The sequence below is a fragment of the Cephus cinctus genome, unplaced genomic scaffold, assembly GCF_000341935.2.
Source record: "Cephus cinctus unplaced genomic scaffold, Ccin1 Ccin1_scaffold0123, whole genome shotgun sequence".
NCBI lineage: Eukaryota > Metazoa > Arthropoda > Insecta > Hymenoptera > Cephidae > Cephus > Cephus cinctus.
Window position 1 is genome coordinate 1,102,887 of NW_014332857.1, and position 24,971 is coordinate 1,127,857.

General features: G+C 38.5%; 5 protein-coding genes across 10 annotated transcripts; 4 read left to right on the top strand and 1 right to left on the bottom strand.

Moving 5' to 3' along the window:
• The first annotated feature begins 61 nt into the window (after positions 1-61).
• LOC107274894 (cyclin-dependent kinase 14) lies at positions 62-5,993 on the top strand. The gene is made up of 7 exons (XM_015754449.2): positions 62-798; positions 1,019-1,108; positions 1,585-1,713; positions 2,279-2,475; positions 2,596-2,981; positions 3,091-3,635; positions 3,727-5,993. Exons 1-7 carry the CDS (start codon positions 753-755, stop codon positions 3,816-3,818), a joined length of 1,485 nt encoding a protein of 494 aa, XP_015609935.1. The 5' UTR covers positions 62-752; the 3' UTR covers positions 3,819-5,993.
• A 237-nt stretch (positions 5,994-6,230) lies between these two features.
• LOC107274890 (lisH domain and HEAT repeat-containing protein KIAA1468 homolog) lies at positions 6,231-12,309 on the top strand. Of its 2 annotated transcripts, XM_015754443.2 has the most exons (16): positions 6,231-6,672; positions 6,757-6,945; positions 7,129-7,287; positions 7,383-7,735; positions 7,795-7,905; positions 7,982-8,223; positions 8,293-8,603; positions 8,671-8,957; positions 9,029-9,362; positions 9,447-9,600; positions 9,714-9,837; positions 9,925-10,195; positions 10,256-10,391; positions 10,463-10,662; positions 10,753-11,014; positions 11,103-12,309. In XM_015754443.2, exons 1-16 carry the CDS (start codon positions 6,618-6,620, stop codon positions 11,257-11,259), a joined length of 3,345 nt encoding a protein of 1,114 aa, XP_015609929.1. In that variant the 5' UTR covers positions 6,231-6,617; the 3' UTR covers positions 11,260-12,309. The 2 variants fall into 2 exon arrangements, with proteins under 2 accessions (XP_015609929.1, XP_024935495.1); XM_025079727.1 differs by lacking the exon at positions 6,231-6,672 and having other exon boundaries at positions 6,804-6,945; positions 7,112-7,287.
• Positions 12,186-23,177, bottom strand: LOC107274893 (lysophosphatidylcholine acyltransferase). 2 transcript variants are annotated; one of them, XM_015754447.2, is made up of 11 exons: positions 22,818-23,177; positions 19,709-19,854; positions 14,556-14,770; positions 14,205-14,317; positions 13,980-14,134; positions 13,770-13,907; positions 13,576-13,701; positions 13,341-13,488; positions 13,162-13,260; positions 12,957-13,101; positions 12,186-12,879 (listed from the first exon to the last, which is right to left on the bottom strand). In XM_015754447.2, the coding sequence occupies exons 1-11, from the start codon at positions 22,953-22,955 to the stop codon at positions 12,791-12,793; spliced, it is 1,512 nt and encodes a 503-aa protein (XP_015609933.1). In that variant the 5' UTR covers positions 22,956-23,177; the 3' UTR covers positions 12,186-12,790. The 2 variants fall into 2 exon arrangements, with proteins under 2 accessions (XP_015609933.1, XP_015609932.1); XM_015754446.2 differs by lacking the exon at positions 14,556-14,770 and adding an exon at positions 18,483-18,700.
• On the top strand, positions 14,778-18,285 carry LOC107274892 (piggyBac transposable element-derived protein 4). The gene has a single exon (XM_025079728.1). It carries the CDS (start codon positions 16,088-16,090, stop codon positions 17,819-17,821), a length of 1,734 nt encoding a protein of 577 aa, XP_024935496.1. The 5' UTR covers positions 14,778-16,087; the 3' UTR covers positions 17,822-18,285.
• LOC107274901 lies at positions 19,850-24,950 on the top strand. Of its 4 annotated transcripts, none has more exons than XM_025079741.1 (9): positions 19,850-20,946; positions 21,092-21,926; positions 22,063-22,176; positions 22,326-22,504; positions 22,834-22,972; positions 23,897-24,089; positions 24,201-24,494; positions 24,573-24,685; positions 24,775-24,950. In XM_025079741.1, exons 6-9 carry the CDS (start codon positions 23,944-23,946, stop codon positions 24,822-24,824), a joined length of 603 nt encoding a protein of 200 aa, XP_024935509.1. In that variant the 5' UTR covers positions 19,850-20,946; positions 21,092-21,926; positions 22,063-22,176; positions 22,326-22,504; positions 22,834-22,972; positions 23,897-23,943; the 3' UTR covers positions 24,825-24,950. The 4 variants fall into 4 exon arrangements, with proteins under 4 accessions (XP_024935509.1, XP_015609950.1, XP_015609946.1 ...); XM_015754464.2 differs by lacking the exon at positions 22,834-22,972 and having other exon boundaries at positions 22,326-22,376; positions 22,442-22,504; XM_015754460.2 differs by lacking the exons at positions 19,850-20,946; positions 21,092-21,926; positions 22,063-22,176; positions 22,326-22,504; positions 22,834-22,972 and adding an exon at positions 23,189-23,317.
• Positions 24,951-24,971: the final 21 nt, after the last annotated feature.

Sequence of the window (24,971 nt, forward strand, 5' to 3'; positions counted from 1 at the left end):
TACAGAAGACGGGAAACTGTTTTAAAAAAAAAGAAATCGCGTATACCGTCTAGGTGCCACTAAGCTAATCCAGGGTTGTGGTGAGTGGTGGTGAGTGTTGTCGGGTGGGCAGTTTTGTAGTTTTACCTGGCGTGTGAGACTGTGTGGTACGTGTGTGAAGCAGTGACGGATTCGCGGCTCTTGGAATCTCGTCCTGTCGATGTGCTTGGTGTTACCCGTCGGATGACGAAGTCTAGGAGGTAGTGGCAGCGGTGTACGTGTGCGATGGCTACGGCGACCAAATCTTGAGGAAGCCGAAGATCTCAGACACCGTTTGCCACGATACAAAGCCTGTGCTCCGTGCAGCAAGAAGTTCGCCTTCGGGACGGGTGAAGGAACAGAGAAAAGAAAGAACGAAGACAGGATCCGACGTGAGCGGCCTCCTGGTGCCCTGTTTTCGGATACTGAAGTTCCCGTTACCTTCTTCACGAAGAACGGTGCATCTGGCTGACGATTTGGAGCAGAAGAAATTCTTAGAGCAGCAAATTAATGCTGGAGAAATAAGCGGAAAAAATATATATGGAACCACTTGAATGGCGATCGGTGAATCTTTAATAGTCTGGTGCTTCGAGCTATCGTAATTGAATCGTTCTCGTGTACGAGGACACTCGTCTTTGGCTCTGACCTGTCCAATTTTTTTGATCAACCACGCTAAGCGTCACCGCCCATATGTGATGTGTGCCGTATACGCTACAAGCGAATGAGTAATCGTCATGTACTGTCAGGACAAGGGCTCTACGGCCTCCAAGAGCAAAGAGGGTGAGTTTAATAGACGTAGGATTTAATAGTTTATTTTTCTGTCATCTCTTTCAATCCTATTATTTATACTTGTTCAGTTCAGTTCCGAGCATTCTTTTTTCAAAGAAGTTGCTTGGTTCATGTTTTTTGCAATATTCTTTATAGTTGTCTTTTAATAGATTATTTGGAGATACTGTTACAGCTGTGTTATAATTCTACGCAATGTTTTTTTGGCGTTCAGGAGCTGTGACAATGCGAGAAAAGAAAGGTGGTGCTCTCAGCAGGGTTCAGAAGCTCAAGAAACGACTAAGTCACAGCTTTGGCAGGCTTTGTGAGTATCTGAGATTTTGGCCTCAGAGAAATCCTAATATCTTATCATTGTTAATTACTATTTACTCATGTTTATTAAAGATTTACTTTGATTAGTTAAACAAATATTCATATTTGCTAAGAAGATCCTAACAACGCAATGTGGAAGGTAAGGGGAAGTTGGAGGTGTTGACAGGGGAAAAGAGAAATAGCAGACAATAGAGCAAGAGGAGTCAGACACATATTTGCTCTTTTTGCTTGATATGCATTGAACTGTAAAATGCATAAAGGCAAATTCCAGTGTTAGATAAGCAAAATTGAGCAGTAATAGAAAGTCCCCAGTTTTGTTTAACTGAATTTAATGTTGTAGTCATAAATAGCCGTACATATTTGATAAGGTCGCAGATAATTTTTTTTCTTTGCAATGAGCAAGGAGATACACGTGCGATATTTAAGAAAGACTTGTCATTCTACATAGTCTGGCTATCGTTGTTTTAGCAATATCAAAGGAGGAGGCTGATGAGGTTGCACACAGAGGTCAGCTACCATACAATGGTTATTCCGAGGAGTTCCTAGACCGTTTGGAGCCAAACGGTAACATCCCCGCTGACAAAGACCGTCGTTACGGTAAAGACACACCTTATTGCTATTTGATATAAAGGCAGACTGCTCTTTAAGCCATTGCCAAGACAATGGTCTCTGTCATGTACACTTGTATAAGAGCAAAAGGAGTGAAAAAAAGAATAAGTAAAGAATTTCAATGGCACGAAGAGTGTCGTACCTCATTTATCAACGTATTTTTCCACTAGCTTCCTGCTCTATCAAGATATATCACAATCTCGAAGTTATTCCTTGTCTAAAGAATCTTATCTATTATATGAATACCCTGCAATGAAATCTTGTTGGTCAGTTAACCAACAAACCAATAAAAGAAAGAAAGTTCTGATCCAATTCATTAACAGAGAGCTGCTAACTTGTAAGGGGTTTTTTCTCGACGGCCAACTACGTCTGCGTAATCTTTATCTGATAGACTTATTCCAATAATTAAATGAATCGATATGAAGTTTATCAGAGTAGGGCTTGATTCGATTTAACTTTAGCTTTACTAGAAAATCGAGTCATTTACGACCAAGATACTTGATCGTCATACTAGATTAATATTGATATGTACGATATGATATCAACAAAACAGAATGGTCAGGCGTGGGTGAGCACGAGAGAGTTCATCGGCAGCTATCGGTGTCGAGCGATTCAAAACTCCTCGACGAGGATATACGAGAGGAAGCCAGGGTCATCCTTAGACCTCGGCGTCCACCACGACCAAAGTCAGAAGTCTTTCTTGGGCCGGATCCTCCACCACGGAGAACGAAGAGATTCTCAGCGTTTGGTGTAGGTATACCTTGTACTACACATTAATGAGCTGTACCTTTGATTAAGGATTTATAACTATTTTTTGTATTTAACGAAGAAATTAGTCTTCACTATTTGCATACAATTTTTATTTTCCAGGGAGACTCGCCTTTCGGTAAATCAGAAGCTTACATAAAACTCGAGCAGTTGGGCGAGGGTTCGTACGCCACGGTGTTCAAGGGTTTCAGCAATCTGACCAATCAGGTGGTCGCTCTTAAAGAAATTAGACTGCAAGAGGAAGAAGGTGCTCCGTTCACTGCCATTCGGGAGGCCAGCCTGCTCAAGGATCTGAAACACAACAACATTGTTACACTCCACGATATCATACATACTCGTGAGACCCTTACCTTTGTCTTCGAGTTTGTTAATACTGATCTCTCACTGTATATGGAAAGGTATGGCAGTGGTGGCGGTGGATTGGACCCACGTAATGTCAAATTATTCCTTTTTCAATTGCTTCGAGGATTGGCGTACTGCCACCGTAGGTAAGACATACTATTCCTCGGCTTCCTCATCCGGTTTTCTAAATATATATCATACCCTAGATTCATAAATTGGAGACTTATATTTGAATGGGTATTAATCATGTTCCAGGAGGGTGCTACACCGGGATGTCAAACCGCAGAATCTTCTTATCAGCGAGATAGGAGAGCTCAAGCTTGCAGATTTCGGATTAGCCAGGGCTAAATCGGTACCGTCGCATACTTATTCCCACGAGGTCGTCACTCTCTGGTACAGACCTCCGGATGTACTCCTGGGTTCAACGGAGTACTCGACCTCACTAGATATGTGGGGCGTTGGCTGTATTTTTGTAGAAATGCTCACAGGCATACCGACCTTCCCGGGTGTGCGATGCACGTACGATCAGCTCGACAAGATATTCAAGGTCCTTGGTACACCGACTGAAGAAACTTGGCCCGGAGTTACGCATTTTCCTGGATACAAGCCGCATAAGCTGGCTTTCTATCCCGTGCGCAAACTCGGACTATCGTTTCCTAGACTCTACGACATCGCCGAGGGTGACTCCATGGCCTCCTCTCTGCTCCAACTTAATCCGGATAAACGGATAGGTGCTGACGAGGCACTTCGGCATCCTTATTTTGCCTCTCTTCCTAGAAAACTATACGAATTGCCCGATGGTAAATGATTTTATATATACATATATATAAACACACTTCTCTTCTGTTTTTCTTATCTTCCAATCTTTCATATCTCCCATTGTTCTTACAGAAGTGTCTATATTCAGTGTAGAAGGTTGCCACCTTTACACGGAATCGAGGCAGACCTACACGGACTCCCGTCACACGGCCCTCAAGACTTGAGGCTAGAAGTAAACCCTATATAAAGTATAAACAAGAAAAGAGAAAAAGATCAAGTGTAAAAGCTAAGTAAATACCCGCCCGATTGGCGTGTTATTCATCGCGCCGAAGAAGACGCTTCTACCCCATACTCCGTACCCCATAACCAGTGCTTCTATATCAAGGTACTCACCTGGACATTTATTTCTTACTCTATCGCGCTCTCTCATTTATTTAGGAACGCCGCTCTATCGTACGAAACCGTCAAACTGATGTTTTCAGACGTAAACGAACGTAGCTTATTCAACATTTCATACACAGTAGGACCTTCGCTATGTCTCGTGTATCTGGCATCTAAAATGGCTAATAAATAATCCTCACGAGAAGGATTATAAGGAACATTCAGAAAGATTGGCTGTCAAAACTATTTATAAAGAGGGACTTGCTAGAGGTACTATTGTACAGGACGTAATGGGGTATAGTGAATTTTTAAAAATGTTTCGGACAAAACGCATTTATTAAGATAAAAATAAGACAGGGGTTAACGGACGATGGGGTATGGGGTGCAGGGGTAACAGGTACAAAGTATGCACGACCCATCCTTGCACTGCGTCCAAATACTAGCTTTAGACTGAAACCAATCAAAAGAATAATATGAATGAAGAGAAAGAGAGAGAGAGAGAGAGAGAGAGAGAGAGAGAGAGAAGACGAAGAATTAAAGAAGAGAGTACTCTTAACGAGACCACCGTCCCGAGTCTCCAGATCCCAGTAGCCCAGTACCAAGTTGTGGGATGGCGGTAGCTGGCTAGGCTGAATATATTTAAAATAATTAACTACGATCTTAGGTAAAATCATGGAAGATCTGTAGCGCCATGAAGCAACAAAATGAAAATTAGAGAGACACACCCATCGCGTAGTACGTAATTAAGAGAAAAAGTAACGGTTAAGATAAAAAAAATTTTTTAAAATAAGTAAATTAAAAATAAGTACGTCTCTCGCACGCTTTTTGATAGAATCCAATCGAGTTCTACTTTCTCGCTGATTCAACTTATTTTAATTTTCAAAGAAATATGAACATCGACTCCTGACATTAATTCTGCTTATCCGGGATTACATCTTTTTGTGATTTAAAATCTGCAAGAGTCCTCTCCTCTCCCATTGAACTAAAAACTAATTTCGTAGCTAATCCTATTGGTTCTAAAGGTTAAAGGGCAAACCTGAATCTTTGCCAAAGCCATTCCGCGCGCGATTCTAATCGTTAACTTAATTCATTAATTAAAAGCAAGCTTTATCGAATGTTTTAAAATCCTTGTCTTTTAATACAAAAGAGTCCCTTCCTTCGGAACCTCATACCTTATTTACGGATCGAGTTTAATTTAATGAAATAAATTCAAAAAATCCCTCAGCTTTCTCGATAATGACAATTTACTTAGTATAATTAACTTTTAAATAATCATTTCAACGGTACAGTAACGTCCCTCTAGTTAATTAATACGTATAACTCCTTAAGCGTTCGAACGAATTGTTCAAAATCCTTTCTTCTTTTCTTTGCTTTTCTCTTTATGTGTCATTATATCATCAGCTCGACCTAGTCAGGCTATATTGCTGTGATCTTTGCGAGACAAAGTCTATGGATCAGATGCTGACGATAATCAATGACAAACGTGCGTTACAGGTCTTCCAAATTGTGTCCAAGCCACGATGACTATTACGATAATATTACTCCCTAGTACGATTACATTTATACCGATTTTTCAGCACACTTAATAAGAATATTGATGACGCAAAGAGAGAATGGGAGGGGGGTGGAGGGGTTGCAGAAGTGCAGGGAAGAGATTAAAAAAAAGCTGCGAAAATATTACGAAATAGCGAACGAATAATAGATGCGATTTACGAGCGCGTGCGCGTACGGTTACGCGAACACATAGAATGTTCCAGATCCTGAACAACGGATAAGTGTTGAAAAAGTTGTCTTTAAGACTTCTTATGCGAAAGAAGTTGTCTCTTAGGCATCTTGAAGATAACTTTACGATTTACGTGTTGTCTGGAAGGATTATTAAAGTTAATAAATTTGTCGAATGTATTATTTGAATTGGCGAGACGCAAAGACGGTAGGATGTATATAGAACACCAAGTTCATAATTATCAATGACACTGACGTAGATGAGCTGAGACTAATAAATGTGACTTTGTAATAAATTGAGATGCTTGCTATCGGCACTTCGGATAAAATACCAGTGTCAATTTTTGTACGTTGTTTCGCTTAGGCTATGTGTATAATTATATTTTGTTTTGTACTTTTCTCCCAAGAAGTCTTTAACCATCTTCCATCCTGTTCATTCCAGTACGATGCGCACGGCTTCTCACGTGATATTTACTCCAATTGAAAAACGGCTTGTGACAATGACTTTTATGTCGGCCGTCGATCTTACGTTTCCCTTGATCTTATGTTTGTTTGATTTTCTTTTTTTTTATTATATTTCCTCTTGATCTACACCTGCTGAGAGATTCGAGGACCAAGATGATATTTCATATTTGAATGGACACCTGCGGCTTTTTAAGTTGTCGTTCTGGTCGCTAGTCTTGAAGTTAGTTACACCGCGAAATAATAGTTGGCGTTAGTGTTGTCGTTAAAAAAACATGGCGTTGTTGTCATTGATCTGACAAGAGGATATTTCTATTTTTATTGATAAATGTTACTCGCTCGAACGTGTCCCTTATATTGTGCTTTAAGTCATTTAAAAATTAAAAGAGTTTATTAAAGAGCACTAATTTGGCTTTAGTGACATGTCATTTCAAGAAGATCGTCAAATCTAGTTAAAAATGGCTAGTTTTGTTGGAAAGGTTAGGAATGAATTACCTGTCGGTGCTATCAAAGGTAACGTCACCTCCAATATCTTGGGTACGCCCACGTATGAAGACGTACTTAACAATATGTTTACGACGGTCTTTTTATTTTTAGTGGACAGTGCACTGTCATATGAGGAAATTGCTGAGAAATTACTCAATGAAAAGCTGTTGCTGACTGCTTTGGAGCTCCATGCGGAGTTATCCGAGGCGGGAAGAGAGCTGCCAATTTTAAGGGATTTTTTCTCGAATCCTAACAATTTTGAAAGCCAAAATATCAAACCTGAACCGTACAATCCAATGCGTATGAACATTTTTATATATCAATTAGTCTTTGTCTTGATACCTATGTATTATTTCTTCTTACTAGTAGAACACAAGTCTTGAAGATTTGACTGTAGAAATATTAATTATTGACATTCATGAGTTTATTCAGTTAAATGTTGGTTTAATGTATTTAATATTCTTAGAATCTATTGCATATTAGCCAGGTCCTCCAGTCAAGTCACCTTAGACTCTCTAGATATGACAAGGTATTCTGAAGATGGCGGTGGGGTCGATGAGAGAGTGGCAATCCTTGAATTTGAACTGCGCAAAGCCAAAGAAAGCATCTCTGCACTACGAGCGAATCTGACTGTAGTCACTGGTAATGTACCTAGTTAAAATATGGGAATGGATAACGATATTATTCATACATTTCTCATCCTCGTTATTTTAATGAATCTTCCTTGTACAATACAGAATCAGAAAATACAACACCTGATAAATCCTCTGAGAAACAAAATTTAAATGACCTGCCAATAAAACCACATGAACAGCGAGCTTTGAATTTCTTGATAAATGAATACCTGCTTGGTCATGCATACAAATTGACTTCAATTACGTTTAGCGACGAGAATGAGAATCAAGATTTTGAAGATTGGGATGACGTAGGTTTAAATATTTCAAGACCACCAGAATTATTGCAAATCTACAGAGAATTCATAAAATCCAGTGGACATGAGAGACGAATGGCTTCTGCAAGTGTTGCTGTACAGACCGATCCCGTATCTTTTGAACTAAATGATAATAAGGAAAAAGAAATTACGAAACTGGTATGTGACAACATTGTCTTTGTCATTCTAAATATCATGTTTTAGATATTTTTTTGTAGATGGAAGAAGTTGAGCGACTGAAGGAGGAAGCTCAGGTTATGGAACAAGACAGGTCAGAGCTTCAGGAACTTCTTACAGCAACACGTATAACAACAGACGTATTAACCAAAGTTAGAAACTTCTTCAGTGCGTAAGAAGTATGAGTCAATATTATTATTAAGGATTCTGGCTCTCCTGCACTTTCAGGACGGTTTGGTGACAATAGAAACGACAAATTCGAATTCAACAACACCAGATAAGTTCGAGCTTCTCGAGTCTCCTCCTCAGGACATCTCAACCACTACTCAGGAACCCGAGGAAGAGGATTCTGCCTCGGTAGCTGTCAGTCTTGGGGAAACTGATCCCGGCGATAGAGAATGGACAAGGCTCCAAGTACCTATACTAGACGTCACTGACAGTATAGCTGTTCTACCGAATTCTCCGTCTAGGTAAAATACTTACATTGGCAATTTCAATTCATAATTATACTTTAGACCGTCTTAATTAAAATCTCGTAGATACTTGCCATCAAGCTTCAAAAAGGAAGTGTTAGCACTCTGTATGATGACTTCGACAAGCTCTGCCAGAAGCATCATTGAAGAACCTTTAAAAGAAGGCATTAGTAAGGACACCGTTACAGATATTTTGGCTTATTCATTGCCAAGAATAGTACCAAATGTTATCCTTAATAAACGGGAAGAGGTTATTCCGCTGATTCTAACAGCGATAAGGTTGCACATGAATGCAGCTGAAAGAGAGAAATTATTACAGCTATTATTTAATTTAAAGAAGAGACCACAGGAAGAAGAGAGGCGAATCATATTAGCTGGTGAGTTGTCATGATAACTAAAACTAATACCTATAAGATTACCTTTATATACATGTCCTATAAACAGGACTCGTGGCGATAGCGAAGCTACGAGACGCGCAGACAGAAGGCGAAGAAATCATCAATCAATGCTGGGAGCAATCTCAGCACAAACATCCGGAAAGAAGATTACTTGCTGCTGAGTGTTGCTCCAGTATAGCTCCATACGCCTCGAGCAATGTCAGGAACTCATTAATCCTCTCAATGCTCCAGCAGATGCTCCTGGAGGATAAAGATCCTGCTGTACGAGCTGCTGTTGTCAGAAGTCTAGGTCTGCTGGTTGCCTTTATGGATGATCCTGATAAATATTTTCAGGTATCTTATCGCTTCTATCATACATGCTTAATATTATATACTGTGTATTTTATCTTTGGGATTCTTAACAGTGCGAGGAATTAATTCTTACTGCTCTCGAAGATGTCTCATCCTTGGTTGTCGATACGGCCACTTCTGTTTTGTTACCCATACTCGCTCAATGGGCGTTGTCTCTCAAGAGACTACAATCTCATTTACTACCAAGGATTATTGTCAAATTAAAAAACCAATTAAGATCATCAACACATCAACAACATTCACCGGCAAAGGATAATCGTTCGGATGCTGACAGAATACAAACGTCCATTGCTGTTTTACAGTGTCTTGTGCCACACACTGTAGTTTGTGTAGCTGATGCTGCTATTGTACATGAATCTATTCAGGAAGAGGAATCTCAAGATCTACGTAAGTCAAAGTATTTATTAAAATTCACATTTTATGTATAATCGTACAGTTATAATACAGTACATATGTAATAAATCATTTTAGCTGCCTCATTCCTCACTCTTTGTCGGATGAATTTAATCAATCCCATAGTCTTTTATGACGGGGAAGTAGATGTCGTAGCGTTGTTGAACACCTTTTTCGCGAATGCATGGGAAAATGATTCCTGGCCGGAGCTGGAATGGCTCACTGAGAAACTGTAAGTGCTTCATAATTTGTCTTTACCTTATTTGTAAGTTAAACAACGTTTTTAGCCGTATTTAAGCGTGTATTAATATTGCGTATCTTTATTTATTCGTGTATCATTTTCAGTATCCCGGATCTTGTGGAGATTGTTAAATCTCTTGAAGTCAATCAGGATGTGATATTCAATGCTTTCCTCACGTATCTTCAGTCTCTTTGTCTTGGATTTGGTCGATACATTACACAGACGCGGGTAACTAAGCGTAGATATTGTACTGTTAGGAAAACGTTAAGTAACATTTTATTTTTTTTACTTCCTGGCATTCATATGAATTTACAGATCCAGCCTGTATTCGCTTCTGAAGTTAGCCAATTGGAAAAGCAATTGACAGCTTTGACGCCGGATAAGGGACAGATGAGTTTAACATTGTTTCCAGCATATCTTATGGCAGTCTCTACCCTGGAAGTCAAGCATGTTGTTGAATCGCTGAAGAGATTCATAGTTGCATTGTCGATGAACGGCGTTAGCATCGTAAACCTCCAGGTCGCCGTTGTAAGGCTTTGCAAGCAGCCTAATATGCTAGAACATATTCTTGGTGCTTTATGGGACGGTTAGTATTGTTGATTGGTATTATTTAAATAATGAATTAAAAAAATAAAAATTGTTCCAGGAGTCGTTCATCAAAGACCTAGTGTTAGATGCGCTACAGCTGTCTTATTCAGCGCAGTGGTGGCCCATGTTCCTGAGCGTTTAGCAAATGCTAGGATAACACCAGCCATTGTTACCCTGGCTAGTGATTCTGAAGTGTAAGATAATTTTAATTCTGACTTTTCAAAATGACGAAATCTCAGGAGTTATTGAAAAACCTTTTGTGTAGTACCGTCAGAGCAGCAAGTATACCAGCACTAGGACGGTTAGCTACAGAGTGTACAGCGAGAGAAGCTAGGGACAAAGCTAGATTAACACTGGAAACCATTGCCAGGGAACCTCAGGGTGTACCTCCTTCCCTTGCAGTTCCACTCGTGTCCACCCTGGCTACCATTGCTCCTAACTGTCCCCAGAATTACGTCGAAGATGGTATATTTAATATAATACAGTAGTCACTGATTAATATTGTGTTGGCACGACTTTCAGGTGCAATAAATTTTCATTCCTTTGTGTTTCTAGTCATTGCCACACAGCTTGCAGGCATCACTGCTTCGGCACTTCAGCAGCCACGTAAAACAGACCTGGTTAACGCACTTGTGGAAGCCTATTGTGTCCTTGTCTACTGTCCTCTAGGTTCACAGTGTATAAATGGAGTTCTTCTTCCTGGTCTGAAATATCTAGAGACTCTAGTCAATCAGGTACTACCTCAACAGAAAGAAGCAGTGCGGTCTCTGTTAAGAGAAGCTGAATCTCACCAGGAATTGCCAAAATTAATGGAGAGGTTTGTTCAACATCATGTCTATCATTTTGATCTTATTAAGCATTTCTTTTCAGAAGTTCAGATAATATTATTTTTTTTATACTTACAGAACTTCGTCAACCAGCTCAGGACTCTCCTTGTCTATGGCTACAGCTAATGTTGGCCAGGGTGTCGAAGACATGCGTCAGAGAATGAGCAAGATGTTCCAACAGAAAACAAACTCTTCAAGCATGCCAAGTATGCCCAGTATCTTCCGCAAAAAGTAAATAGTGTGATCGTCAATTGCTTTACTAAGAGATCATTAAAAGTAGAAACAAGTGGACTTGTTTGTAATGAATCCTCTAGAGAGGGTATGTATTATTTTGATTTGTATTTTTCATTTTGGTGCTACAATTTATTCTTCGTACACGTACTTAATTGAAATCTCTTAGAACTAAGTGTATCTAATTCTGTACCGACGTGTACATACGTATTAGCATAGTAAGCACCTTTTCCAATAATTATAAATTAACATTTTTAATGATTTCACTAAATTAATATTAACCACTGTTATCAGAGACCCAGTCTAGATTCTATATATTGTATTGTAATTATTCACAATAGCAGTCAGACTGCTTATAAAGATTTATAAATTATCCACCCTGCATCGACTCTCAGAATCTAACTGGTGAAAGAGGGTAATGTCTCATTTTGTCACTTATAAGTATCTTAGGGGTCAGATTACCCCAAAGGGCACGTATATCATTATCTTGAAAGGCATTAGAGAACCTTGTTTGTAACAGGTTCTACATTTCTGTAAGAGATGGCGCGACATTTATCAAAGATGGCTCTGCCACTTAGTGTTTAAATGACCGCCAAAAAGGGCGCAAATTTGAATTACCCGACGATATTAGTATAGACTAGCATAATATTTAAAGATCTTAAAAGACATGGGCCTAAGATAAGAAATGACAATGAGGTATACGGAATACAGTGTTATTTGTATATATATGATTGAACTTGACAGTAAACTTACTGGTCATCGTAGATAACTTTTTACTTCAAATTGTATTTCGATACTGAAATTTTGTTTCTAATAATTTACCTATGAGATGTTATAGTATCAGAGAAAAATAATATATATAATAAATAGTCAAGGAGCAGCTCTTTCAATCGAGCCAAAATATACTTTGAAAATACAGATCTATGCGAATAGTATATATATACATATATTTCTTTACTCGTCGCATACATATATACACAGTCGCATACCCGCACGTAATCTAATTTTACTACAGATGTATTGTTACTTGGCAATGAATAAATTTTATAACATATTTATTCTTAAAACGTATGCATTCGTTCCGAAGGCTCTGGTCTTCTTAGTAAATGTTATCATCATGTAGTAAATATTAATGGAATACTCATACACATTCTTGAGGAGGATTTTCTTTCCTTTGCACTCTTGAAATAAATTTTTTTAGGACACGCGAGAGGACACAAGACAAACTGCATTTGCATACTTGTATAAGTACTCGTAGAATACATTTTCTCTACTATTTACATTTCTTATTATCTGAGAGGTTAGGCTCTCTCCAAAGGGAAGATTAGAGCAGCAAATAATTTGGTTACAAATTAGTGTAACTTCAGCTATACAGATTCTCATTACAGGGAATGATATTATTTGCTGTAATTACTCCTACCATGCTTGGCAATAATCTACGCAGGACTCAATTGTGTTCCAATTAGTAAAGAGTTGGAGTTGCTTCGTTGGCCTGTAAAATTGTAAGGAGTTACTGTGGCTGTCAATAGACACTCTCAAATGGACTTCTTCCTCTTGGTATCGGTGCAACCATTAAACCAATGGGCAAACTCTGGATGAGAACTTAAAATCGCCAAAATATCATCTGGAAGAACAATAAGTTGCAAAGTTTCTTCATAAACTGCTTTACTTTATAATTAGCTTATGCGATATCTTAATTACCTAAATATACTGTCTCGGCAGAGTTATCTGTCTGTGCTTGTGAGAAGATCCTGTCCGACTCTTCTGGTTGAAAGTGAAGGGACAGTCTCAATGCTTTTCTTAATTCCCTATTGGTCAGTGATCTCGTTCCATTTGAACTGCATACCTGCAATATTTATTAATTAGTTTCCTTAATCAGTTAGTGCAACATTTTTTGTTGAATTACCTGAAAGGCTATATCTATCATGTCAGGGACTGTGTTCGCGTCAGCTATGACCAATACTGTGAAAATATATTCCTCCAGGTCTACTTTTCCACGTGAATCCTAATAAAAGAAAAGAATAAACTCTAATTACAGATAATTAATTTGCAAAGTCTCGGAAGACACTTGAAAATATTTTGTACTCTGTCGTGAATCCGAAAGAGATGCTGTGTCGATGGTTCCTCAGGATCTAGTCTAAGTATTTTGGTAAATTCCTGGAGATCGACATTCTCACCAAATCTTTCTGTTTTTGTCTGAACCAGACACTCCTCAGTCTTTGCTTTCAGTAATCTGTTGGGCATATATTTTTTTCATTCCTTATTCTTTTTAAGAATATATGCCTTTTTTAGATATAAATCACTAAAGCTTGTTATTTACCCAAGTTTATAACGAAGCTTATGTGCTTCTATGATGGCTGAAGCATGTGACAGATTAAGCTGATGAGCCTTGCTGATGATTCTACAGTCATCGTAAGTGTAGTCTGAGACAGGAATTTTTAGCGCCCTAAATAATCAATTGATGTATGAAAAGTGGAATAAAGTTAAGTAGATTGAGAGAGAAAATTAACTTACTCTGCCATCAGACGACGAACATTATTAGCGTAAAGCTTAGGATCAATTTTCTCAGCTTCGCTGGGTTTGTACACTGGTAGGAACTCAATCTCACAGCTACTGTTCAATTGTGTTAAGGTGAGCCAAAGTAATTTCAATCTAAAATATATCATTTTCTATGATTAATTGAATATTTTAGAGAATCCATGCGAGATATGGATATCCACTTACGCTCCAGGACCTTCCCAAGTCCATGTGACAGTATCCAGCTTATTAGGATACCTAATACAAACAGGCTGAACTGGAACTCCCGGGTAGAATGCTCCAGATTTAAATGTAATTAAACATGAACGATTGGTACAGGTTCCCTCAGGGAATATCATCACCTGTCACATAAAAAGAATCATTCAAACTTAATACAATCAATAATAACATTTGGAATTTTCAAATAATTACCTGTGGCCAATCTTCCTTGGAAGTGGCTCTTTCAATGATCTCTTTTATAGTATTTTGCCTGGAATTAGGATCCTCTCTCCATACGTAAACTGGTTGTGTATAGTTGATGAGTTCTAGCAATGGAAAATAATGTCATTAGAATTAAAGTATTCAATTTTGACTATGATTGATATGTCTTATGCCAGTTGGTGCTGAGATGTGAATCTTGTCAGACAGATTTAATTATCTGCTTTTGTTTTAATGGCCCAGAGAATCTATGGTGAATGGGATTGTAGTTATGAGAATCTTTTTTACAGACTGTTTATACTGTTACTACAGTCTACAAATTAGACGGAACTGGTCTGAACGTACTTCCAATGAAAGGATTCAATCCTGATTCTCGTCTTACGATGATCGAGGGGAATCCTGTTACATAGACGATGCCACCATCGATGAAAGTGGAGTGTGGGGCCACCACAAGAATAGGAGCTTCCATCCTGGAAGCTTGCTTTCCTCGTACCACAATCCTCATGCCTCCTGCCTGGTAGGTAAGTCTTCCCAGGAAGCACAACCAGGGTATAATTTTTCTGTAGGTTTTTAAAAGTTTACTTAATGCTCTTTTCAGCATTCTTAAATTTGTCTACCAAGAGAAAGAGAGAGAGAGAGAGAGAAAGAATTTGACTAAAAGACTAGGACAAATTTTTACTTAACCAAATACAAGATCTCCTATTTATTTATTTTTATTGGAATTGCTGTAGTTAATAATTGCCTTCAGGAATTATTTTTATATGTTAGATATATTACACAATAATGAATAAATTAATTGTTACCATTATATATCTTTCAATGTACAATTATAGATGGAAATTTAACTTCTTAACGTGGACTGAAGTTGGTGCACCCGATACTTATATTCATTGATTCACCCTCGATCAGTTAATTTCTTGTTAGTTACAGTTAATGATACATCCCATCCACCATATATGTCATAATAAATCTGTATATGTATATAACATTTATTATAAATTTTTGTATTATATACACGTGCGACTCTGTCGATAATGCATCGACATATCGTTTTGATTATACATTTCTAGATGTCGCTATATACGTCGAATAATAGTAACCTAAAATTTTAGTGGATAGAATAAATATTTGTGAGAACAAAATTTATGATCTGTACAAGTTATATTCTTAAACAAATGGACATCAGCATCAAGTAAAACGTGTGGAAATACTGTATTTTTGGAAAAGAAACCAGTAGCTTCAAGGAGGGCAGAGGTGTCTTGTTTTGTATCCAAAAAGATATGAAATTGTTCCTTGACAGTGGTCAATACTGCTATGACAGCTTTCTAAAAATTGCTCAAACAATTCCCTCACTATCTCTGAGAAATAGTTTGAACTAGTATCGTGATGATTTATGGAGCATGATAAAGGAAACTTTTGTGAAAAATTATCTAACGACCATCGCAGTTGCTAAAACTAAACTTGAAGAACTCTTCGTTCTATCCAGAGTTTGCAAAGAAACGCGTGTGAACCCCCTACTTTTAAACACACGTATCATTTGTCTAGTGAAAGCCTCAGCTGCTCCATATTAAAGTATATCAAAATATATGATAGAATATAAATAATAGAAAACACAAAGTAAGAATTACCGATGCCAGCAAATAAGTATATGCCAAGTAGCCTAAGCCTGTTTAAGATAAAGGGTATACACACACACGAGAATGCCTTTCTTGAGCAAATGTTGAAGACAGTATGTATAAACTGTGCTACTACAAAATTTTTTAGAGAATTTGGATAATAGTCTTCAACATATGAAATAAATTAAAAATGATAAAGTAATGGTGACTCATACCTTGAGACACTGAAAGTCCATTTTTGTTTAACATTGAGGTTTTAAGATGGATTCCAGCAATATGAGTGAAGAGGACATGGATTCGGTGTTACATGGAAATTTGTCAGGCTTTGAAAAGGGCACAAAGGTCTTTGTGTCAGACAGTGAGTGTAGTGACGAAGACCGCATACTGGAAGTGTCTGAAAATGACAGTGATGCTGAAAATGATATGGGAGTTACTAAAAGTGTAAATCCAAATGAAATCATAATGAAAAGAGAACCAGGAGCAGAGGTATGTAGTCCTGATTCCAATACAACAAGTACTCGTATTACCAAAGGAATTAATACATTGCGTTTACCAGAAGTAAACGTAACATCTCCATTGTGCATTTCCATCCTAGACTCATGGAATCTAATAATTCCAGAAGAGATAATAGACAAAATAGTATTAAATACAAATGAAGAGATCGCCGAGAAGGCAACAAAATACAAAGAAAGAACAAGGTACATCGCTATGACAAGTAGAGCAGAGATAAGGGCGTTCATCGGGCTCCTCTACATGTCCGGAGTGATGAAGGAGAGTCATATCAGTGTCGAGGAACTGTGGTCTGATATGTACGGACCGCCAATATTCCACGCGACCATGACACTCTCGCGATTTCGATTCCTGACTGCGTGTATCCGATTTGACGAAAAATCTAGCAGAACCTCAAGAAAGATGACCGATCAATTCGCAGCGATTCGTGAAATCTGGGAAATCTACGTGAACAGTTGCAGGACGTACTACAATCCTTCAGAATACTGTACCCTGGGTACTAGCCTCCTAGGCTTTAGAGGACGCTGTCCCTTTCGAGTCTACAAACAGAATCATCCTGACAAGTGTGGCATCAACATCCTGATGCTCTGCGATACGAATACTAACTATATGGTCAATGCTATGCCCTACCTAGCGAGTGTCGGCAAGTCCGCAGATGAGGACAAGAGAGTATCTTATGTAAAAGCCTTGACAAAACCCATTCATGGAACCAATAGGAACGTGACCATGGACAAATGGTTCACATCGACATTACTCGCGGATACGCTGCTGACCGAGTGCAAGCTGACGATTGTAGGACCTCTTAAAAGGCGGAACCTAGAATTTCCAATTCCATTTGTCAGTCCAAAGAGTAGGGAAGCAGGCACTTCGTGTTACGCATTCGACAATGAGAAAACGATGGTCTCTTATATCCCAAAGAACAATAAAACCGTTATACTTTTATCGACGATGCATAAGGATGATGCGAGTGACGAGGAAACAGGAAAACCGAAGATTCTGACTTTTTACAATCAAACGAAGGATGGTGCCGAGCACTTTGTCCAGCTCTGTCAGAATTACACCACTGCAAGAAAGACAGGACGTTGGCCATTAAGGGTCTTCTACGGGATGCTGGATCAGAGTGCCATTAATGCCATGATAATCTTCTCCATGGCAAATCACGAGTGGAAAATTGACAGGAGTAATACCAGGCGTATATTCCTCAAAGAATTAGCCCTGAGTTTGGTGAAGCCTTATATGACTGAACGTCAGAAGATACCCACGCTGAGGAAGGATCTCAAGCTAATAATCAACAGTATGATTGGCGAGGATGATACTCCCGTACCGCAGATTATACCCGGTGGTAGTAAAAGAAGATGCGGCCTCTGTCCTCGCAAGAAAGACAAAAAAACTGCACTGCAATGTCAGTCGTGCGCGAAACCCGTGTGCTTAGATCATCGAGCTATGATTTGCATATCTTGTGTTCATATTAACCATATGAACTAGGTTTAGAATAGATATTATAAAGTAGATATTAAACTTCTATTATTATTTCTATCTAGAAATTATATAGAAACTTCTTATGATCTGATCACATGGCTACTGTACAATTCTTTAAAGTGATGCTGATTTCATTTTTTAGTCCTCATGGACGTGGTGTACAATTACGCACATAACGTGCAGCTACGTAGTGAGAGGACCAGATTAAAGGACGCGGTGACGAGTACAGTTTATGTCAAGACGCCATGTAAAGGTGTCTCTAGTCTATGTATAAACTAATAAGAGTTCAGGTAGCAGTGTACAGATTTACTGTTTAAATAATTCATCGGTTAGTCATAGAACCTGCAAAGAGAAATTTCAGAATATAATAGAAGAGTGTCGCAGTGCTTGCTGTGGAATATTTATCTCAGAAGGGTACGTCAATCATGCATAAGAATCCTTGATAAGTAATAAATTCTACAAGATCTATACAAGTGTGACTCTCTATGCCCAGAAAATCCCCAGATATCCCAACAGGTATAACCCACTTTCATTCTAATATTCAAAATCCTCTATGCACACGTTTGCCCAGGCGTCATTTCCTCATTCTTCACATAACACTAAGTCATACATATTACGTATCTAAGCAGGCTGAAATTGGGTGCGAGGACTCCCGCAGAAGACCTACTTCCAAAAAATGGAATGCTCCCAGTTTCCGCTTTGGCGACGATGCTGGGTCCACCGAGGTAGACGACGGGTAGAGCATCGAAGAAACTGGAATGGGGCGCCAGTGCCAAAACCGGAGCGTCCTTCGGCGGTGCCCGTTCGCCTTTCACCTTCAGGTGGTGGAATCCTCCGCAGATGAACAAGGCCCTCATCACCCAGCACACCAGCACCCTCATGTCTCTGTTATTGGGCAAGGACCATGACCATGACCATAACCATAACCACGAGGACGACAATGACAGAGAATTAACAATAATGCTATCATCGCAACCATCATTATCGTCATCGCCGTCATCGCTGTGCATTCGTTAGTTGTTTTTATCTATACATTAGCAAAATAAGCTTAGCTATTCTTATCCGCTCATTAGCAAGGTTATCGATTCCTAAATAGATAAAAACAATCAAATAATTCCTCATATAAAGATAAAATAATTTATTATTCGCATTATTCCAAACGAGCTGAGAACTCGAAATATTATTTTGAACGGGACATTATTTGAAGAAATAAGCTTAGCTTCAAGTGTACCAATGAAATGACTATTGCCTTCAAGCGTTATCGATAGAACTGCTATCAGGAACGATCCTGATGACTCATTTACCAGGTGGTATACATATATCTGCAAGCTCACGCCACTTAAACTTTCGACACGTTCCTCGCCTGCTCGACTAGATAAAACTGCTGCCTTTGCAATTAATGACATAAATTACCAGGAATATATAATATAGCGTATAATCTTGGACAATATCAGCAATAGTGAACTACGTACTAATGCATGCACGCGCTCTATAAATAAAGCAATTAGTATATTTATTGTATATATAATTAGTGTATATATTTGCACGTCTGTACACACATAGGTGCTCATGACATATGTACATATATTGTCAGTATCCCTTGTGGACTTTGTCGAAAGTTTTGGACCGAGTGTACAAGTACTTGCATTAACAAATGAAATGTAAGTAGTTAAAAGCATAGCAGGTCAGTTGAGAAGGAAAGAAGCTGAGGAGCGAGGACATTCACGTGTTAGAGAAGGAAAGTGTAACCCTCATTTCTTTTAGGTCAAAAACTCTTCACGAGAATTCACCTCGTACAATTATCACGCTTGGGGCAAGAGCAAGAGGCTCTCCAAATGAGAAGTCCAAGGGACTCCCAGAAACAAGACTAACAATTTTCAACGTAATACTTACCGACGCCAACCAGTGAGTGGAGCTCGACGTAGATCTTCTTCAGAGAGACCATGAAGACCTAGACAAGCTAGAAGCCAAGCCATAATCACCAGTGCGGTAATGGCTGCCAATCTCAATGGTAGTAAAGCCACAGTGAGGAATGCAGTCTGCAATAGAAGGAAACAAACACTCCTGATTAAAGAAACTTCTTGATATCAACTTCCTGGTAGTTTAAATTCACATTACGTTCTTCCATTGCTCATTCTATCACACAGCATCCTCATATTAGTTTGTGAACGCATTTCTAATTTTTACCTAATCATCATTCAAATACTCGTAGGAGTCAGCTGTACAATTTCTTTTGTGAGCGACAAACTTCCTACTAGGACTCCTAGGTCAATCATGTGTCAGTTTATCTAATGGAATGTATCATTGCCAGCGGCTATCCTGGACCTCGGGTTTCTACTTAGTAACGTGTACCGTTCCTCTAACGTTCCGTTCCAATCCGTTACGCTCTCGGAAAGCATAGTGCAACAGAGAAAGAAGTGGAGACAGACCGATGTAAATATAAAGAAATATTATGACGAATAAGTGGGAGAGAAGATCGAGGTTACGGCCACGTCCGCTTGCCAGCGTTCTCATTTACTCTTGGAGCATCGACACCGGCACGATGTCGATGTCTTCCTCCCATGAATTCAACGCTGAAAGTAGAACAACGCCACACGAGAGAGTAGACGTCGGTGTCGATCAGCACTTCTAAAGGAATGGCCACTTTGTGCAGTCAGATTGTTTATCGATGACAAAATATACATATATATTTCTGAACAAAAGATATTAGCCAGATTTTGGATCGAATATTAATGACCAATGCGGAAACGGCCTACGCCATAATAAATATATGTCTCGCCAAGGTCTTCTGGACGTTTGATCATCGTCTTATAAATATCTTATGTATATGCTATTAGGACTGTCTCTTGCATAAGTTCATGATGTGGGAACTTAAAAAGGGACCCGGAATCAAATATTCATTTGATACAGTAAATATAGTCAGGACTATATTTTGTGATTCATAGACAAACTTTCAGCTGATTCTTGTCTGCTTGTATGTCGTCAGCATGTCAGAGTGGCTGCCTAAAAACTGTGTCAAGGAATTCGGGAAAAAGCAAGGACACTTCCGTTACACTGAAAGCCTCGTTATGACTGAATGATTCAAAAGTTTTACTGAGTACGAGTACATAATCACCAGAAATTTAAAATAGGTAAAACTTCCAGTTTATAAATTTTAATAATTATTTATATAGCGAGTTCAAGAAAATTCGCTAGATATTGCTTGACGAGTGCGTGGATGAGAGATACTACGGCGTCGTTGTCGAGATTAAATAAACAAGTAATTTTCTCTTGTAGGTGCGGAGGAACAGAGGCTACGTTATTTTTGAACGACCTCGACAATGGCACCGAACAGTATTCATCTTACAGTTTGTATATGTCTAACGTAAAAAGTGCCGACCATCGTAGGATTAATCAGCAACTTTGAAATGGCTGGGACGTCGCTTTCGTTTCTTTCTTGGTATCGTTTGCCACCACCTCTCACTGTCCTATGTCTTCAGTAAATCTTAATTCATTAGAAAGGATCGAGGTTTAATACCTTTAGACGACGTCGTTGATTGAACACGTATAAAATGCTTTTTTACAGAATGCAAGACGTTTGCGTGTCAGCAAGTCACGCGCTAATTTTTCTATTTATTTTGTTTTTCTTTATTTATCACTTTTCTACTTTAATGTAACTGCTAAGAAATAATAATACGGCCTGAAGTCTATCTCTCTCTGTCTCTCTGTTAATCTCGTTGAGAAGTGTAGAGAGGGAGAGAGAGAGAGAGAGAGAGAGAGAAAGAAAGAAAGAAAGAAAGAAAGAGAAAGAGAGATGCCGTCAGAGCATCTTAACTGTATTCAGCAAAATCACGCCTTCCTGGAGATTGATGTTAAGATACTTCATTGGTCAATAAAAACTGGTGGCTATGAATTTTATTCAATCAATAATTTTTATTGCATAGAATATATTTATGCTTGACGGAATTTGTAGGTACAAAGAATCAATCACGTAACTCACTGCAGCTAAGGATGCCGTTAAATAGCTAATGATATTAGTGGGATTGGAAAATGAATTACTGAGGCTTCGAAATTCAATTGACAAATATACAGGTTGCCATGTTGTATACACACCTTACAAGAAACAAGTACTGTTAGTGTTTACCTGTATTAATTCTACATTTTATCGGCGTGTTACGTTATGTTCTTTCTGAGAACTAAGTATCTATTATCACCAATTAGTTAATAGCTGTCGATAACTCATGATAATTAGTGCACTATTTTTTTAGGTCGAATTCAGAACAATGAATTAAGAATTGATGACCCATAGGCTTATGGAGACGTTAGATGATTATAGTATTTGTTGCCTTCCCAGGAAAATAGTATATTACGATACGAATGCGGTAAAACTTTTTCTCACAAGTCAAAAATGGTATGAAAATGAGGGTTTTACGCACGGGAAGCGTACGTAAAACTTTGATTTTCGCAACGATATTCTTTTTTTAAATTTTCTTACTAACGTTCCTAATCCATTCTTTTTTACTTCCTATAGTGGCTTCATCTTCACTAAGAACATTTGCCAGTAATGGTCCAAGTCGATTAGGTAATGCTTGTCGAATTGAATGAGAAAACTCGTATAACTCAGTTTGTCGTCCTACATTATCTCAGGATGATTTGAATACATTGGACCACTGGACGTAGGAAGAAGCGGGAAAGAGCAAAGAATGCGAAGTGAGTAGGCCAAAAGATATCATTATTCAAATTAAATTGAATTGAATATTAAATAATAAATACTCAATGAGAACCGAGAAATTGGATGTGGAAAAGAATGTGTATTTTGTCAGCTTGTTTTACGCTGATAATAAAAGAAAGGCCTTTCGAAATAGTATGTACACACGTGCGCATTCCGTACGTAGCAAATTAGCGAAAGAAGGCAATATTACAATTTATAATTTATATTGATAGCAAGCGACAGAAAAAATATTTTCCATCTTTTACCGCATTCGTGATTCTCTTTAAGCACGTTAGGAAACCATATTCTGACCTTGAGCTTGTCGTAGGTCGTGTCAAGCTCGAGCCGGTGTATGAAGGGGTTGAGAATATCTGCAGTAAGAGATGTGTTATCTCCCACGGAAGTTCCCGTTACCTCCTCATGATGCATTCTGCCGTTCATTTCCTGCATTCTCTTGAGACTTCTTCGTAAGCCACACAAATACTAAACCACTGGCACTTGACACTTTACTCTCACGTCAAGTCCTAACACCCAGATGCGGTTTCTTTCTCGAAGTAGAAGTCACTTAAGCTTTTGAAATGTAGCCAGTATTATATCATTAATATATGGCTCGTAGAAGCAGACACATATTGCTTGATAATAACGTGCAAACTCTTTTCTGACAGCTGTCAGTAGGGGGAAAAACAAAATAAACAAGCTAGCGAATACGCACACTACTTGCTCATTTACCCAAGTATGTAAACACGCGTGTACACGGTTCAACTGACGAATACTCAAGACCCGGAAGATAACGCAAAGAGGAAAACGGAAATGTAAGTGGTTCTTCTAGCAGGAACTGTACACGCGTATCAGGAAATGATACACCAGGCTACGTTTAAGGCTCGCAGAATACACGATACGGTTTTACACAGGATAACAAAGGAGAATAAGCTAGAGCGTAGAAGAAGCACGAGTCCACTCGAGTGGAGTCGAGTCGATTCAGGAGCGACACTCCGTACGATTAAGCGTCCTCCTTTCCACTGTCTCCGTTTCAACCCCCACCAGATTCGCTCAGCTGTCTGAATAACCTCTGGTCCCGTTATGTTCCTGGCGGGGGTGGCTTACGGGTAGCTGAGCAGAAACCATTGATCGAAGCGTTAACCGATTCTAAAATTTGTTTGAGCACCCCTGAAATTATATGCATATCCCTCGAGACCTTGCAACCTTCTGCAACTTCCTGACTATTAGTCTAGTAAAGTATGACTTGAAGTATGTTTAATAATTCAAGGATTAACTTAGATGATGTTATCATTTTATTCTTAGCATATGAAAAGATTCTTAGTATTAACAGTTTAAATTTTTTACGAATGGCGGGTAGCAATTATCTGGTCTCAAATTGTTATCTTCTGTAGATAATGACTCTAGACGGCAATCCATAACCTAAAAACTGACTGCAGACATGGCGAAGGCATTGCACGTGTGTTTGATTGGGTACTTCTCCCAGCTTGAGAAATTGGACGTAAAATGGAGAGATTTATTGAGTGTCATTGATAAGCCTGTTAACAGTTTAATTAATTATTCAGAACAGCTCCAATTAGTGACCAGGTATTTAGTTCTTGGAGTTGTTTGGCCTTTGTTTATCTTATCTGTACATAGTATAAGATACTCTAGATTCTTCTTAACGTTACCGACTGAGTTAAATATCTTATTTCACAGTAAAGAGGTTGATAATGCAGAAATCTGCAGCGTGGACGGACTAAGAGAGAAACTCATCTTTAAGATCAACATGGGGATCGAAGATGAAATAGCCCTGGTGCTTGATGTTGTCTCACAACTTAATAACGCTAATCAGTCGTTAAAAAATAAATTAGACACTCTTGAATCAGCGAGGGACAAAGTTTCTTTAGATGATCCATCGTTGCAATATCTGTTGGACGGCTCGCCATTAAGACCACGTTTAAATCTTCTCTTGGAATTTGCCATTGATGGTTACAAATTCTATGACCAACTGTATCCTTATACGCTATTCATTGTGATTCTTAAACAACAAGATTCCGTGAGAATATGTTTCCTTAACTAAAAGTTCAGTTACAGGAACATCAGCACATGCATGAAAACCTTAGATTGCAAATATCCTAGGAGTCTCGAAAATCTTTCAAAATCATTAATTCAAAATAATCAAAGACGAACGACTATAGACAGTACGTAAATTCTAATTAATTATGTATCATTTTATTAAGTCTCCATAAATTAAACTTCGAATAATTAATATTAAACTTTTCTCTTTCAGGAATACTGGCATTCACGCAATACTTGGAACAAGAGAGCATTCCTAATTAACTTTAGCTATCTACACTCAAGTATCCAATTCACTCGTGTATAATGAGGTCTCCAATATATGATGACATAATTTTCTATTTATCTATTCAATAAATCGATCGTAGGAATTCCACGAGTATTTTATAATATTAATAGATTATTATACCT